This window comes from Plectropomus leopardus, chromosome 10, assembly GCF_026936395.1.
Source record: "Plectropomus leopardus strain MGB_pleo_1.0 chromosome 10, ASM2693639v1, whole genome shotgun sequence".
Lineage (NCBI taxonomy): Eukaryota > Metazoa > Chordata > Actinopteri > Perciformes > Serranidae > Plectropomus > Plectropomus leopardus.
The window spans coordinates 9,290,893-9,306,062 of NC_142185.1; the positions used below are offsets into that span (position 1 = coordinate 9,290,893).

General features: G+C 41.0%; 1 protein-coding gene across 5 annotated transcripts in view; it reads left to right on the forward strand.

Moving 5' to 3' along the window:
• The window catches only part of hdac4 (histone deacetylase 4), a 162,778-nt gene extending 149,995 nt beyond the window's left edge, over positions 1 to 12,783 (forward strand). For 4 of the 5 annotated variants that reach the window (XM_088083005.1, XM_042494096.2, XM_088083006.1 and 1 more), the window contains 3 exons: positions 4,476 to 4,560; positions 4,810 to 4,951; positions 5,061 to 12,783. In XM_088083005.1, coding sequence (XP_087939131.1) covers positions 4,476 to 4,560; positions 4,810 to 4,951; positions 5,061 to 5,100 — 267 coding nt within the window. In that variant the 3' untranslated portion in view covers positions 5,101 to 12,783. Of the gene's footprint in view, positions 1 to 4,475; positions 4,561 to 4,809; positions 4,952 to 5,060 lie in introns of those variants that run through there. The other variant, XR_015777610.1, reaches the window with a different exon arrangement.
• Positions 12,784 to 15,170: the final 2,387 nt, after the last annotated feature.

The following is a 15,170-nucleotide window of genomic DNA, read 5'->3' on the forward strand; positions in this document are numbered from 1 at the left end:
AATAACACATTTAATTTTGTTTATTAAAGAATGAATGCTTTTGTTATGTGGCAGGCTAAAAAAACAGATTTTGGCAGCCTTTACATACTGGTGCCAAAACATCCTAAAGGTGTTCCTTATATCCTCTCCACCTCCTGTGTAGCTTGTACTTCCAGTGTTTTACTGCTTGCTAGTGTGAGAAATATATCTGTGCTTTTATTGGCAGGTTAAGACAAGCTTCGCTATAATGAGCGTTAGGTTTCCTTTGAAAGCGGCTCAAATTAGCTGGGAAAGAGAGGGATGAAAATTGCTAAATGGACTTTACAGGCTCTTTTATTCACCCCCACCACTGTAGTGCGTAATCGTGAAAGTCTTTTTAGTTAAATAGCTCATGAATGATGCATTGGCAACTCCACTAGTCAACTCTGAACTTGGGACTAATTGATGATTGCTCGCAAACAGATGTTGGCCCAATTCGAACCACGGTTGTTAGTAATTATTTGATAAACAACAGGCTAATATGCTAATTGTTACCAGCTGTCAATGAGGTTACTCAGTGTTTACACTCCAGTTACAGTAAGACGCTCGACTTCACCTGTCCCCCCTAGGGCCTGACTATTCACCGCCGCCCCCCGACTACAAGGCAAACCTACACCCCTTTCCGAAAAGGTCGCCTGCTTTGCACAAAACACATCATTACCTTGTTCAGTTAGCATAACATAATCAACCGGTTTTAGTGACTGCCAACATATGCACATGGACACAACAGTAAACAATGGATGCCTTGTGCACTTTTCTTTTGCTGAACAAGTGGATTTCCTCCTCTCCCCACTGTTTTGGTTTCAGCCTCCCTCAGGAATGTTTTTACCGGGGCACATTCCTCCTTCTCGGCTCACGGCTTTCCATGGTGTCTCGGTTTTGTTGGCCGGGACCTGGTGCATTTGGACGCCTGCATCGCACAGAGAAATCCCCAGAAATCAGTCAACACAGTGGCAGCAAACCGTCCTGAAAGGGCATTTCTGCCTTGCTCTCTCTGCAGCACATATGATGGTATGAAGATGCACAAGTCCAGGTTGTGCAGGACCACAAACTCAAATAAACAGAAATGTCACTATGGATGATGTGGCAGACAAATGCATGCTTGTATATAGTGCACATATCTGTGTGTGTGCATGTGTGTGTTTGCTAAACCTGCCAGGTGGGGGCCCCTGGAGTACCCTGACAAGAGCCATTAAAGTTTATAAGCGTGAGGCCCAGCTGTCAATCAAGCTGACAGGCTGCCCCTATCCAACCCCGCTCTGAAGTAAACCCCATGAAACCCCAGAGAACCCCTGACCCTGCTCTGACAGGGAGCTGGGTTAGTACGGGCTGGGCAAGGCTGAGCTGGGACTGGCTAGGGTTAAGGTGGAAAGTCGCCGGCTGTAGCCTGAAGGTTTGGGAAGTTTTAACTGAAAGATTGATGGCTCGAGTCCCCAGAGTGGTTTGAAAGTTTGGGGATGGAATTGATGAATAAGCAATACTGTCACTCTATCAACTACAATCAAGATAATCTGGAAGGGCTGAACCTTCAAGTTCTCCAGAAGTTGATCCCTTAAACTGGGAGCTCTGGGCAGCTCCCAGGTGAGCTTGAGTCGAGCTGTTGATCGGGCAATAAAAGTCCTGTGATGATAAATCTAAAGGGGCTGCATTGGTGTGCGCGTTTCTTCACAGTCAAGAGGGATAGTCGAACTACACCATTTACTTGAAAAAGTAATCTATCAGGAGTATTCTTGCAGTTTTACTTTGTCCGGATCTTCCGAAGTCTCTCTGCACCGTTGTCAGTCTGAACCATAGAGTGTATAAATAGCGGACATAGCTACTGTGATGTCACCCTTTGGTTTGTGGACTCCCATTTTGAAGCCTTTGGTTCAGCATTTTGGCCATTGCCATCTTGCTATTTTTTTGGAGCCAGAAGTGACCATATTTGGACAAGAGGCAGACGCTGTGGGGGAGCGAGGATTGGAACTGCCTGAGAAGCTGAGGACACTATCAACAGACAGCCTGTCATTCAAAGTGTCCTGTCCCTAATTATGTGTGACTTGAGGCCTTTTTTAAATTTACTTGGCTAAGTCATATAAAAAAATCTACCCACCTGTACAGTTGTTATGGATGTTTAAATTAGCTATAGAGACCAAACCATTTTTGTACCAGGCTGTAGACATATTAGTTTCTGCTATAAAATTCGACATTTTAACATGTGGGCATTGACTAAGTCTGGAGCTAGCCTCAACCAGCCATTCGATGGACTGTAGTTTTTGGCACGTCTGTGTTGGCTTCATTTCTAGGTCCCAGAGGTTGTGGCTTCGGTCTAAACATATTATAACACTATCAACATTCCAATCATAATCAGAGTTGAAATGACATGTATGCTTCTAGCGGTTTATAAAAAATAGTTGATTGTATCATACAAAGCAAGTGTTATATCACGTGATGTCAAACTGAAACAGACTAATGACTATCTGACAGGCGCACCACTGTCTTTGAGAAGCACAATTCAAGTTATCTGGCATGTGTTTGTGTGGCAAGCAGACCACAACAAGACATGTCTCACTGATTCAGTGTGATGTCAAGCTAACAGTCAATAGACAACTGCAAAGTGTATGTGACATCAGTAAACTTGATTATTTCTGTTGCCGTTTTTAGATGTAACTGTTAAATTTAAAGATACATTGTTAAACATGGTGGTCTGACCTATTTGACATTTCTGCTGTGCTTATTTAATGTAGGTTACTGTTTTGCTTTTATGGCGTCTTTGATAAACCAAATCTACCAGCGTAATTGAAGCTGCAATGTACAGCTTCTGGGAATTTTTAGGCTTTACCTTTTGCACAAACTAATTGAGGCAGCAATACACCAGCAGTTCTGGTATTTAGTAAAATTATTGTTTTTGTCATTGAACTCTGGTGGCTTTGAGATAATGGCTTCTGTTCCCAGGGTGAAAGCAGTGTGACGGCATGATGAAGTGGTGAAAATATTCTAAATATAGCATGCACTTAAACTGACATTGGTGTTTTGAGTTGGCAGCATTTGCTCAGATTTTATGCACATGATGCAGGGCTTTTCCATACGAAAGTTATTGTAAACAAACATTCCGATTCCATCTTTAGGACAAATACAGTAAGATTGCTCATTCTGCGGGCCAGTCTAACCCTTCTATTTGAGGGTGCAGATTGTCACTGTTGTGAAAAAAACAGGGTTGGGTTTGAGTGATTGCATGGATAAACTATGGAGCTATAGAGGGGTTGATGTAGTCACGAAAGAAGTCGTGTCTTTCCAGCAAATGAGCCAATTAAACTCTCCTGTTGGACGTTTTTGTCAGTTGCTCTGGATGAGAATATCCGCCAAAGAGCAAATAGCCCAATGTAAACATTCAAACTATATGTGTGTCTGTGCACACACCTCCGTCCGTTCCTGTGTGCATTATGTAGCCTGTCGTGCCACAGCAGGATTAAAGTATCCCTCTCCCCAGACTGCCTCTTCCCTCGGCCCCCGCTGACCCCTCCCACACACTATTTGTTTTAATTAAAAGAAAACTTCCAGCCTTGGCCAAGCGAGACCGGCCGACGGTGACTTTTTCCTCTTCTCTCTGGCGTTCTTCTCGCGAATTTCTAGCCAAACGTTTTTTTTTTTCTTTTTCTCTATGTCTCTCTTTACATGTTTCTTAGTTGGTCCTTTATTCCGTTGGGGTTATGATGGAGCAGAAAAGAGATGCTTGTCGTCTGTGTTGGAATGTAGAGCTGAATGGGCCTGTTTGACAAAATGGGATGAGAAAGTGTCGTATGTGCAGTCGGCCAAAGGGGAAATTGAATCATTCCGGGTTGGGAAGGCACGTTGGGGAATAGCCCTGTTTCCTCTGAATTGTGGCTTGGAGAGCTTCATAGGCTTCGCCGTGCTCCCTGAGGTGTGTGTTTCTTTGAGCGTGTGCATGCATGTGTTTGTGTCAGCAAGTAGGTTTCCATGTGTGTGCATCTGTGCACGCCAGTATGTGTCCTTAGAGTGGGACATAGTACAAAGCGCACATTGTAGTTTGTGTCAAAGAGTAGCAAAGCTCTCGGTGAGTGGGCGGAGGTGTGCATCTGCAGGCCTATTTTCTATTGTGTCAGCAGCTCGAGCTCGCTCCCCACCTCTTGGAGTGATTCAACACCGGGCTGTGGTCCACATTCAAAAGTGATCCTTTAAACCAGGAGGGAACCGCATTAGTTCAAGTGAGGTTTGGAGCAGCGTTTCTGAACACCTGTCAGTCACATTCATAAAAATACATTCAGCCATACTCTCTATTTAATGCACTTAGCCGATGTTCTCAGTAGGTATAGGTCGGTGCCAAGTTTTCTGCCCTGCAGCAGTTACAATTCAGCGTAAGTGTCTTAAATAATCTCAAAGATGTGGCTAGTGGAGTCTGTAAATCACTTTTGGTAGAAAAAGTTAAAATGGGAATGTGTTTCGGTGTTTTGTTTCAGTTGGACCCTATTCCTGAGGAGGTGCTGCAGCAGAGACCAAATGCTAACGCTGTGCACTCTATGGAGAAAGTTCTTGAAATACAGAGTGAGTGGATATTACACCTAAAGCTAACATGCATTAGCATCTGTGTGATTTGATTTTTTTGTCCTATTAAATGACTTTTGGTTTAGGTTTTAGTTTGCTGACCTTTTTTTTATTTTAAGCATCTGTACATATTTTAAATATTAATATTCCACATACAAATCCTTCTATCAAATCTCTCAGTACTGAGGTGATCAAGTCTGCACAGCAACTGCTCTAACTGGACTTTTACACTGTTGTGGTCTTTTGTAGGTAAATACTGGCGCTCACTTCAGCGCTCAGCCTCCACACTCGGTTGCTCATTGAGTGAAGCCCTTCGGCGTGAAGCAGAGGAAGCTGAGACCGTCTCCGCCATGGCCTCATTGTCTGTCGCCAACAAGCACATTGGAAAGAGGTACTCAACACAGACTGAGTAACCAACATTTAGGGGATGAAGTATTTCTTAAAAGTATACAGTCATTGTACTGTAAGCGAATAATATTATGGCATTGTTGTCTTCCCAGGGCTGAAGAGGAACCAATGGAAGAGGAAGCTACTATGTAAAGAAACATCCTTTCGCCTTTGACCACTCAGACCAGTCTTAATGTTTGACAGTGTCCTCATCCAAACAGTGTCCATTTAAATGCCACTCCTGCGTCTCACCCCTGCCATGCTAAGGTGGCATCTTATTGTGGGAGAGAACAAGCAGAGCTGACAAAAGTGGCGCTCAAAGGAAACGGAACACTGAAGATGAGCGATGCGTTGCACTGATCAGCAGTGCACAGACTGATCAGCATCAGTGTGTTGCATTGTGTCTTCAAGACCTTGGATAAAGCGAATTGACTCAATCACCCCACAGTAAAAGCCTCGAGTGCCAGTGCTTTTAAAAATCTAGACATAATGTACTTTTTAAAATGCCAGTCGGAACCATACACGGATGATCTGTCGACTTTTCTTACGGTTCTGTTCTTTCTTTATCTTCGTCATCACATTTTCGTCAAAAACCACCAGAGCTAATGTGATTGTGACTCTGCACTACCGATGAATCATTCCTGCTCTCTTGAGATATTCGGACGAATGAAACAAAGTGGTTGAATTTCTTGCGGTTTTCGAGTTGGGTAAGGATTTCAGAAGATTCCAAAATGACTGACAGTGAAAGACTGCGCGTCCGTGCCTTTTTCTTTTCAATCCTGGTGGATTTTATGTTGAACTCTACTGAAAGAGATTTGCCTTAAAAAAACAGGTTTGGGAACGAGGCCTCTTCTCCCCAACCCCTTAAACATTTCTAACCTGGAGAGATATCTGATGCCTGCATGTTGTTGGCACATAGACCGGAGGACCTTGGCATGTTTACCTATAATTCCTTGCAAGCAGCTTTCTGTCTCTCCCTGTACCTCCATCATTCCTTTCCCCCCTGTCATTTAAATAATCTTATTTTAGAAGGTAGTTCCCAACCACAAGTTGGAGGTGGTTCAGTTTAAAAGTTGCAGGTGGGGTTGGTATTACTCAGTTGAACCATGTATCAGACAGTCCCGTAGCCAGAGGAAACATCTTGGAGGAAGAGATGTCCTCTCCTGACGCATTTTTATTTATTGCTGTGGACTTTTTTTTTTCTTAAATCTGTAGAGATTCTTCTGAATTTTATGGGTGCAGATTTTATGTGGACATGCTGATTAGATAAGCATCAAGCAAATACTTACTGGGTTCCCCCAGTCATGGGGGAACCCAGTAAGTATAACCCTTAAAAGTCGTGGAATGTTACAATCACATTTTCCAGGCACTAGAAAAGTCATGAAATTAGTAATAGTCACTGAAGGTTCTGGAAAAGTCATGACATTTTGTTGTGTGTAATGAAGTTGTTGCAGTAAACTTTAATGGCTAAGCTTGCACCTAATAACATAATGTAACATAACGCCAAATTTATTTTCTGAAGCTGATGAGGTATTATAGCTCTAATAAGCATCAACATTTTGTTTGCATTTTTGTTAAATTTTCTCCTGGCATTCTGACTCTCTCTTCATGTATGCCAACAAGCTGAAATTATGTTTGAATAGAGTTTGAATTGGATATGTTTGAAAAACACTGGGCAAGTGCAGCAGGAAGAAAATCACAATGGGTCCTTGAAAAGTCATGAAAAAGTTTTAAATTTTACCCATAAAAATTATGGGAACCCTGTAAGTAGCATGCACTGTACAAGAACTACAGTACTTCGGAAAACTACAATCCCATTGATACTGTATGTCTTTAGACAATAATGAAGCCAAAGCATGATGGTCTTTTTTTGTCTGTAGTGAGTCAAACCACTTCATTTTTAAATTAGAATTAGTCTCATTTGTTCCAGATTAATGAGACATAGAGAGTGATTATTCTCATATGGGCCAATTTGTTGAAGCAGCCGTCTCTTTAACACAACTGTGTCTCCATGGTAACAATGACCAAACCACCTGGGATTTTCCACAGGGGTGTTCCGAGGCTGCACAGCCTCTCACAGCTGGTTCAACGCCTTTGGTCCCTTGTTAAGCACATCTGCTCCACAAATGTCAGGTGCTATGAGACAGGTGTGTATACATCTGTTCATATACAGTGAAGCACAAGCTGCTCTTTATAAATATTTAAGTATATGCATATATTTTTACAGTTTCATAATCATCCTTCTCTCTCGAGCAGTGACACAGCCAGTGGGATGAGCCCATAAATAATGAATAACCTTGCAACTTTGAAGCACATGTAGCTCAGATTCTGCCCTGAATGCTGAGTCATCTGCATTTAATTAAATCTGAATCCTTTTGAATCAGTTATAAATATCTTAATATTTAAGATATAAAAAGACTGGCTAGTTTCATTGTACACTGAGCTTAGTGAATTTGGGTTCTGTCATGGCTGTTAACTAAAACGTCAGAGTTCAACTGTGCTAGCCAGACCATACTACACACTACCCATCAACCTAGTCGTTGTCAAATTCGGTTGTCCATTTTGACAGATAAAATGCAATTATTCTGATTATTTTTGATGGACATCCACGAGGACAAACATGCTACAACAGCCTAAAACATTTCCATTAGCAGAAACATGCTGCAGCTTTAGAAATTATGCCAATTCAAAAGCACATAGAAATATCCAAAACAAATGCAAAAACAGAAACGTGCTACAAATAAAAAAAATCATGCTGCAAAAAGCCAAAACAAATTTGTGCTTCAAAAACAGAAACGATGCAAAGTCAAAAACACAAATCTGCAAACAAATGCAACAGTAAAACACAACGGCAGATATCCAGGCCTCTAGGGGGATCGCTAAATGGAACAGTCTGATTATCAGTCCGAAATTATTTTTTTAAAAAAGCAACAAATTTGCGTAAATCTTTTGCTCTCTCATGATATTATACACAACTAAGGCCAGCTGTAAATGAAGAATGTGTACCTTTTAATGTCACCTCTGTAGTCCACTTTGCTTCAAAAACAAGCACACTCTCATGTGTGGTCTGTCACCCAGGCTAAATAATTTGCCAAAATTAATTTGCCAAAAAAAGTGCCAATGGAGGATCCCCCAGACCTCCCAAAAGAGGTCCCGAACGTCCTCCAGTCCTAGAAACACCCCTGCAAACAGCTGACCAGTGCAGGGCTGCTTAGACTCAATTGGCATCACCAATTAATTTTATCTGCTAAACATTGTTTGGTTTATTGACTGGCCCCTGGCCTCCTGCTATTTTGCAAAAGTGGCCTCTGAGCAGCACAAGTTGAGTATCCCCGCCCTAGTGGCCTGGGGAACTTGTGTAAAGTTGATTGTATATGCAATGTTTTTCTGTTGCAATTTATTTTGGGGGGTTGTTTGTTTTTTTTTTGATTTTGCATTGTTTCATATGTATTTGTTTTGGCTTCCTGCAGCACCTTAGAAATTACAGTGCATTTCTCCTGTTGTATTTGTAGCAGCTGTGGCTCAGGAGGTAAACTGGGTTGTACATTATTTGGAAGGTTGGCCGTTCGATCCCCAGCTCGTCCAGTCCGCATGTCGAGGTATCTTAGGGCAAGATACTAAACCCCAAATTGCTACCGATGGCTGTTCCATCTGTGTGTCTGTGTGTAGCTGTTTGAGAGTAGTTACTGAGCAGCAGGTGGCAACTTGTACGGTAGCCTTTGCCACCAGTGTGTGAATGGGTGAATGTGACTGGTAGTGTAAAAATGCTCTGAGCGGTCAGAAGACTAGGAAAGCTCGATACAAGTGCAGGTCCATTTATCATTGTATATGTTTTGTATTTCTGTATGTGTGTTTAAATAGGAATTGTAACTGAAGATGCAGCACGTTATCCTTATGGGCCACTGTCTGTTTTAGCTCCTAAAAGATACATGTACATGTTTGATGAAACGGTTTGCAGAAGTGAACCTCCTCTCTGTAACTACCCCTCCAGCTTGTGTTTGGCCACTAGGCAACTACCTTCACAGCGAAACAGAGTGCTGTGGTGTTAACTATTGTTTACTGTACATAGGACATCAATCTCCTGAGTATTCCTGCCACACACATTTGTCAATGACTACTCTGCGTTAGTTGATTCTTTTTTACGCTCATCCATGTCTTTTTGTCTGGTTTCATAGCCCTGTTGATGGACTTCAAAGACGTCTTTTTGTACTTTTTCAAATGTTGTTTTGTTCACTTCCCCCTGTCTGTCTCTGTTACATTGTAAAGCTGACATACTTCACAACAGGTGAGGGTTCAGACTCTGTTTTTAGCGGACATTACATGACTGTGTTTTCTGGGTTCAGGGTTTTTGCGGGAGGGTCGGGACGCAAATGTTTCTACTTTGTATAATGATGGACAATTGTGTATTTACTGTCTGTTCATAGTAGATTTATATATGAAAAGAAATGAGTATATTATATATATCTATACATAATGAAATACTATGATCTTGTTTTTGAAGATGGTATTGAAAAATGATACTTTACATGGGCCTTACATACAGTCGGCTCTTTTTAGGGTGTCACTGAATGCACCATTTACTGTCTTTGGTTACAGTTGATTCCGTGTTCAGTAGCATTTTACTGTTTGTCTTTTTGTCTTTCAACACTGATGACTAGTTTTATTGGCTTTATCCATCCCATTCTCCCATGACACTGTTACAGTAGGTGTGCCCTGCATCACATTTTTTATATATTGTGTGTAGAAACTATTGTAGAAAAACAGACATTTTGGCCGGCACCTATAAAGTTTCAATATTTAAAGAAATGTGACACTTAAGTTCAAAAACAGGATTTAAATGTGACCAAAGTGGTGATCCATTTCTTCCTCTTTCTAAACAGTCTACAAGTTCAACTTCTATTAGAAAAATGGGATGGGTGGATTTGAATTGGAACATGGCCATGCTATTTCCCTCACATTAAATCACTCTGATGGGCCGTGCAAATGAGTTCACACCATCATCACTTATTTCCTTATCTGGCCACATGTCCTTCGTCTTATTTTAACATTCCTTAGAATTCTTCTAGTTCAAAAGTGTAATTTAGTTCATCAGCTAAGTGATACCTCTGGGTTTCAGGGTGGTCTGTTGTCCCTGTATCCAAAGTATCACAGGTGTTTGATCCCTGCAGCAGCCCATGTCTTTCTGTTTCAGAGCACCAAAACTCCATTCCTGGCTTCTCCTGTACTAGGACCAATGTTTTTAATAATATCCATGTCTTACAGGAACATATATAAGAAAAAAAGGATCGTGATGCCATATGCTTATTGAAATTTTCATGCAAGGAGCAAAGTTTCTCATTTTGACTGAATGTATCTGACCTCTACTGGCAGAGTAATGCTGCATGTTCCTAAAGGCCCAGACACACCAAACCGACATCAGAGAGCTAGCAGCGACGAAAGCCCCCTACTGCATCACCTCACATCGCCTGTGTCTTGACCAAAAAGTTGCATGTGAACACACCTTGAAGACTACAGCCAACGTGCAGTTAGGACGTATGTTCTGCACCAGCGTAAGAGGAAATACCCTTCATACCAGCAGACGGCAGTAGTCTGTAATCGTCATTCAGAAATGAAAACTGGAGGACATTGATATAGTAGTTAACCAGTTAGCACATTAACAACACGATGATATGTTGAAAGAACAAAGGATATTTACTGAAAGCTGGTGAACAACAACAAAAAGAATCAGGAAACATTTCTACTAAAGAGCTCAATGGCTTAAGAAAAACACTCTTTGTTTACTTTCCTAACTTTCATTTTGCTTCTTACGCACTGAGTTTCAACACGGATTCAGCATGCTGAATGCAGGGTTCCCATGGTCATGGAAAAACTAAAAAAGTTATGAAATTTCACAATCACATTTTTCAGGTTTGGAAAACTAGTAAAAATTGTTAAAAGTTTTGGAAAAGTCATGGAATTTTTGTTGAGTATAATGTTCACACATCACATCAAACTTCTGTAGATACCCTTCCACGTAATGTAACATAACAGCAAATTTATTCTCCAGAGCTGATGACATGACGTAGTTCTAAAATGTGTTGATGATGATGAGTGATGATGAGTGACGTTTGTTTACATTACAATTATTTATATTTCTTCATTTTTTCCTTAGTTAAAATTATGTTTGAACAGAGTTTAGAATTTATGTTTGAAAATACACTGGGCAAATAGTATAAGTAAAAAATTATTATAGGTCCTTGAAAAGTCATGGAAAAGTTTTGAAATTTCGTCCATGAAAATGTGTGGGAGTCCTGTGGCTTGGTGGAAAGAAAGACAACTAGTGCCGATGAGGGTCAACGGTGGTGGATACACTACAGCAACTTGCACGACAGACGGTGGCCAATGGCCAAACATTGACCGATGGCTGACCCGTCGGCTTGGTGTGTCAGGGCCTTCAGTCATTTGCTTCTGCAAATGGCCAGAGAGGTCACACTTAAGACTATTTTATGTGTGTGCCATCTTCCACTGACCACTTGTAAATTTGAATAACAAAGTGCATTTAGAAAACTATGATCTAAACATTTGTAGAGGGACATCATTGGGCATCACATTTTTACTTTAATTTCGTATGGTTTAAACTCATAGTCATATGAAAGAATTATGATTTTTTTCCTGTACATTCCCTTTATATCAGACACCTACCCAAACAATTTTGAAAAGATTGTTACACTTTATGCATCTAGATGTATTCATGGTTTGAATATGAAAATGCATCACCTTAACTTTGACGTCTCTGTGTATGTAAACACACTTGGTGAGATGCTTTTTCGGTAACACAGCCCAGAACATTCCCAGAACCTTTTGCACAGCAGTGCCAGTCATGGGGTTTCTGTTGCTGAATGCTTTGGTTTCTCAAAAGGAGCCAAAACTAGCACTGTCTGACCACTCTGGCCGTCTGTCTTCACTGTTAGTCTTAACACAATGTCCAGTCCCGAAAAAAAAGCATTCCATTTTGTTAGAATTTCCATTTATTAGGAGGGGCCATATCTTTTTGTTTTTGCCCTCATAGTTCAGTCCAGCCAGGTCCAAGAAGTGTCTGTTTATTTAGGCGGCCTGGTCCGACTCCACTCCATTCCTTTTTTTCTTTCTGCATGATTCGTATGTCCGCATGCACTGCCTACCTGCCTGTCTGTCTCATACCACATATCAGCACAAGGGATCGAACACTGAAGGACGTTAGTACTTTCACTGTATCCAGACTATCTTTATCTCTTTTACTGCTTTTTTTGTTTCTGCTGGGGAGGAGTTTGGTTGGTGTGCTTTTACCTGTGCTTGTAGAATTTGGAATCATCAAACCTGGAACACATCCGTTGAATATTTTACAAAAAAAAAGGACAAAAAAGTATCTAGCACTTGTAATACAGACAATAGATTTTATTGTATTTATGTAGAAAACCAGTTGTTTTAGGGGACGCTTTGTAAACTGCGACAACAGAATGGACAAACTTTTTTTTTATATACCAGGTGAGATGTGACTTTGATGGACTTTTGGGAAGACGTTTTTTTTGTTTTTTTGTTCTTTGTCACATCTGGACTTATCAAAGGGCTCCATCCAGGTGCCTGGTTATTGTTACGGTTGTCCATTCCACTAAATAAGCCAGTTATTGCTATGACCACTGTGGTTGAGAAACAAACAGTTCTAGGTTTACATATGTATAAAATGCATATTCTTTTTTATCAGTTATGTTTTTGACTTGTTCCACCATTGTTACAGAAATAGTACATTTTTTCTTGGGAACCTTTGCTCTAACATGTTGTCTTTGACATCTACAATATAAAGTATTGTTTTGGAAAAACTGCAATGTCTGTTTTTTTATGTTAATAGTGTTGGTTGCTGGTTTCAGTTGTTCAGATGGGGCCAAAGGCATTATGTCTTTGGGTTGTCTGTCCATCCGTCTGTTTTGCTTTTTGTTTGTCCATCCCATTCTCGTGAATGGGATATCTCATGAATGTCTCGAGGAAATTTCTTCAAATTTGGCACAAACATCCACTGGGACTCAGCAATTAACTGATTAAAATTTGGTGGTCAAAGGTCAAAAGTCAAGGTCACTGTGACCTCACCAAATCTTTTTTTGGCCATAACTCAAGATTTCAAATGCTTAATATGACAAAATTTCACACAAATGGATAAAACACTAACATTTTATTTCCACAGGGTTAAAGGTCAGTTCTCGCCATTATTCAATGCAATAACTCCGAAACAGAAGAGATTATAACCGTATTTCACATTTGGTCAGATACAGATAAGTGTTGACCAGGACTGGTCAATATGTAGTGAAATAAAATATTATAATGTATTTGACCAAATATCTCAATATCGTAGCTGTATTGTAGCGTTGCCTATTGGTGCTTCACACAAAACATTTACACATTAAGAGTTTTGGTAAATAGAATCAGTTATGTGAATACAAAAGATAAGTGGGACAAGGAAAATAACAGAACATCTAGAACAGTCTGGTATGTTCAGAAAATTATACCACTTTACTGAAATGCCGCCTTTAAAACCAGGGACAACCAAGATATTTCAGTATCCAAAATCACAGATGATACCTATTGTCTTATCACAATATTAATATAATATCAGTATACTGACGAGCCTTATTAGTCACACTGATCTTTGGTGTCCACTTTGAAACTGTGCTCACTGTATAGATCTTCTGTGCTGAAGATGTATGCATGAAGCGTCCACTTTTTAGAATCTGCCGCGTCTTGCGGCGACTTTTATATCTGAAACATTGTCACCTGTCATGGCTACATTGACTTAGCTGATATAGAGTTTAGGAGATTTTAGTTGCATTATGTGACTGTGTTCTACTCTGTAGATATAAGTAAAGATGCCATGTTTCTCACATGAAAATCAATCATAGATGTCAATATAGTGATAACACACCTAATAACTTTCATTACATTTCTTAATAGGCTTCCTACCTATATTAGTGGGCAGACATTGATGTAATGTGCTGCTTGACTGGTTGGAGGAGGCATACAGCCACAATACAAGGCGGTAATTCTAGTTTTTCTGTCACATCTCTGGCTGTGTGTTTTCCCCTTTCCTGCCCCCCCCTCCCCTGTGTGTGTGTGTGTGTGTGTGTGTGTGTGTGTGTGTGTGTGTGTGTGTGTGTGTGTGTGTGTGTGTGTGTGTGTGTGTGTGTGTGTGTGTGTGTGTGTGTGTGTGTGTGTGTGTGTGTGTGTGTGTGTGTGTGTGTCTCTGGAGGGCGTGGCTGTTGCAATCAAGCACCTGGCACAACTTCACACCTGCAACTCATCTCCTCCTCATCAGCCTCAGTATAAAAACCCTTCACCTCCACTCTTCACCAGATTATTCTGTCTTCACCACTGGTAGTCATTGTTGGACACTCTAAACTATTTGTGCTGATTTTGGGTTCCAAATGTTACTGCAGACCAAAACAGTTTACGTTTTGAAATGTGCAGTTTTTTAATTAACAAGATATGACTTGAGAGAGTTTGTCACACTTTGTGCAGCTTTATTTGAAGTTGCAAAAGGCTTTATATAGCTTTTTTTGCAGCATGTAGTGGTGCTTCCCGAGAGCTGCAAGCATACCTGGAGGTCTAAAATCAGTGGAGTTCTTCTTTAAATCCAGAGGGAGGCAGCATTGCAGGAAGGGTAGCAAGGGGCCCCACAGTAGCTTCGGCTGGGATTAGCCACCCATTTGGAAAGGTCAAAGGTCTGGGCTAGTGTCCAAATAAACAGCAGTGAATCCCTGTTGGTGGTGGAACTAACGCTAAGACAACAGTCCAAAAGCAAACAAAACCAATCCCGCCTTACCTCCCCTCAAATAAACACACATTCCTCTGCTTTCCTGTCAAACTCTGAATTCAGAGAGAAACAGTGTAAATACCGGCGCTGCCTCAGGCTTTGTCGGCTCGTCACGATCTCTGTAAATCACAGAGGCTTGCAGTGTCAGAGGCAAACGAAGAGGAGCTCATCTCTGGTTCTTTGGGAGAATAAGGTTAAACAGAGACATGAAGGACAATATTTACTATCATACAGATGCTGAAAGGAGCTGCGATGGCTCCCAGGAGTCAAAGAAAATGACGTTAAAGCTGAGAATGTGACCTCTTTATGGTTCCTCGGTGGCTCTAACGACCGCACTCATGACACATAGACTGCCCGGCTCACCTTTAGCTCACCGTAGGCGTTGACACGTTCGTCATGTCTGCTA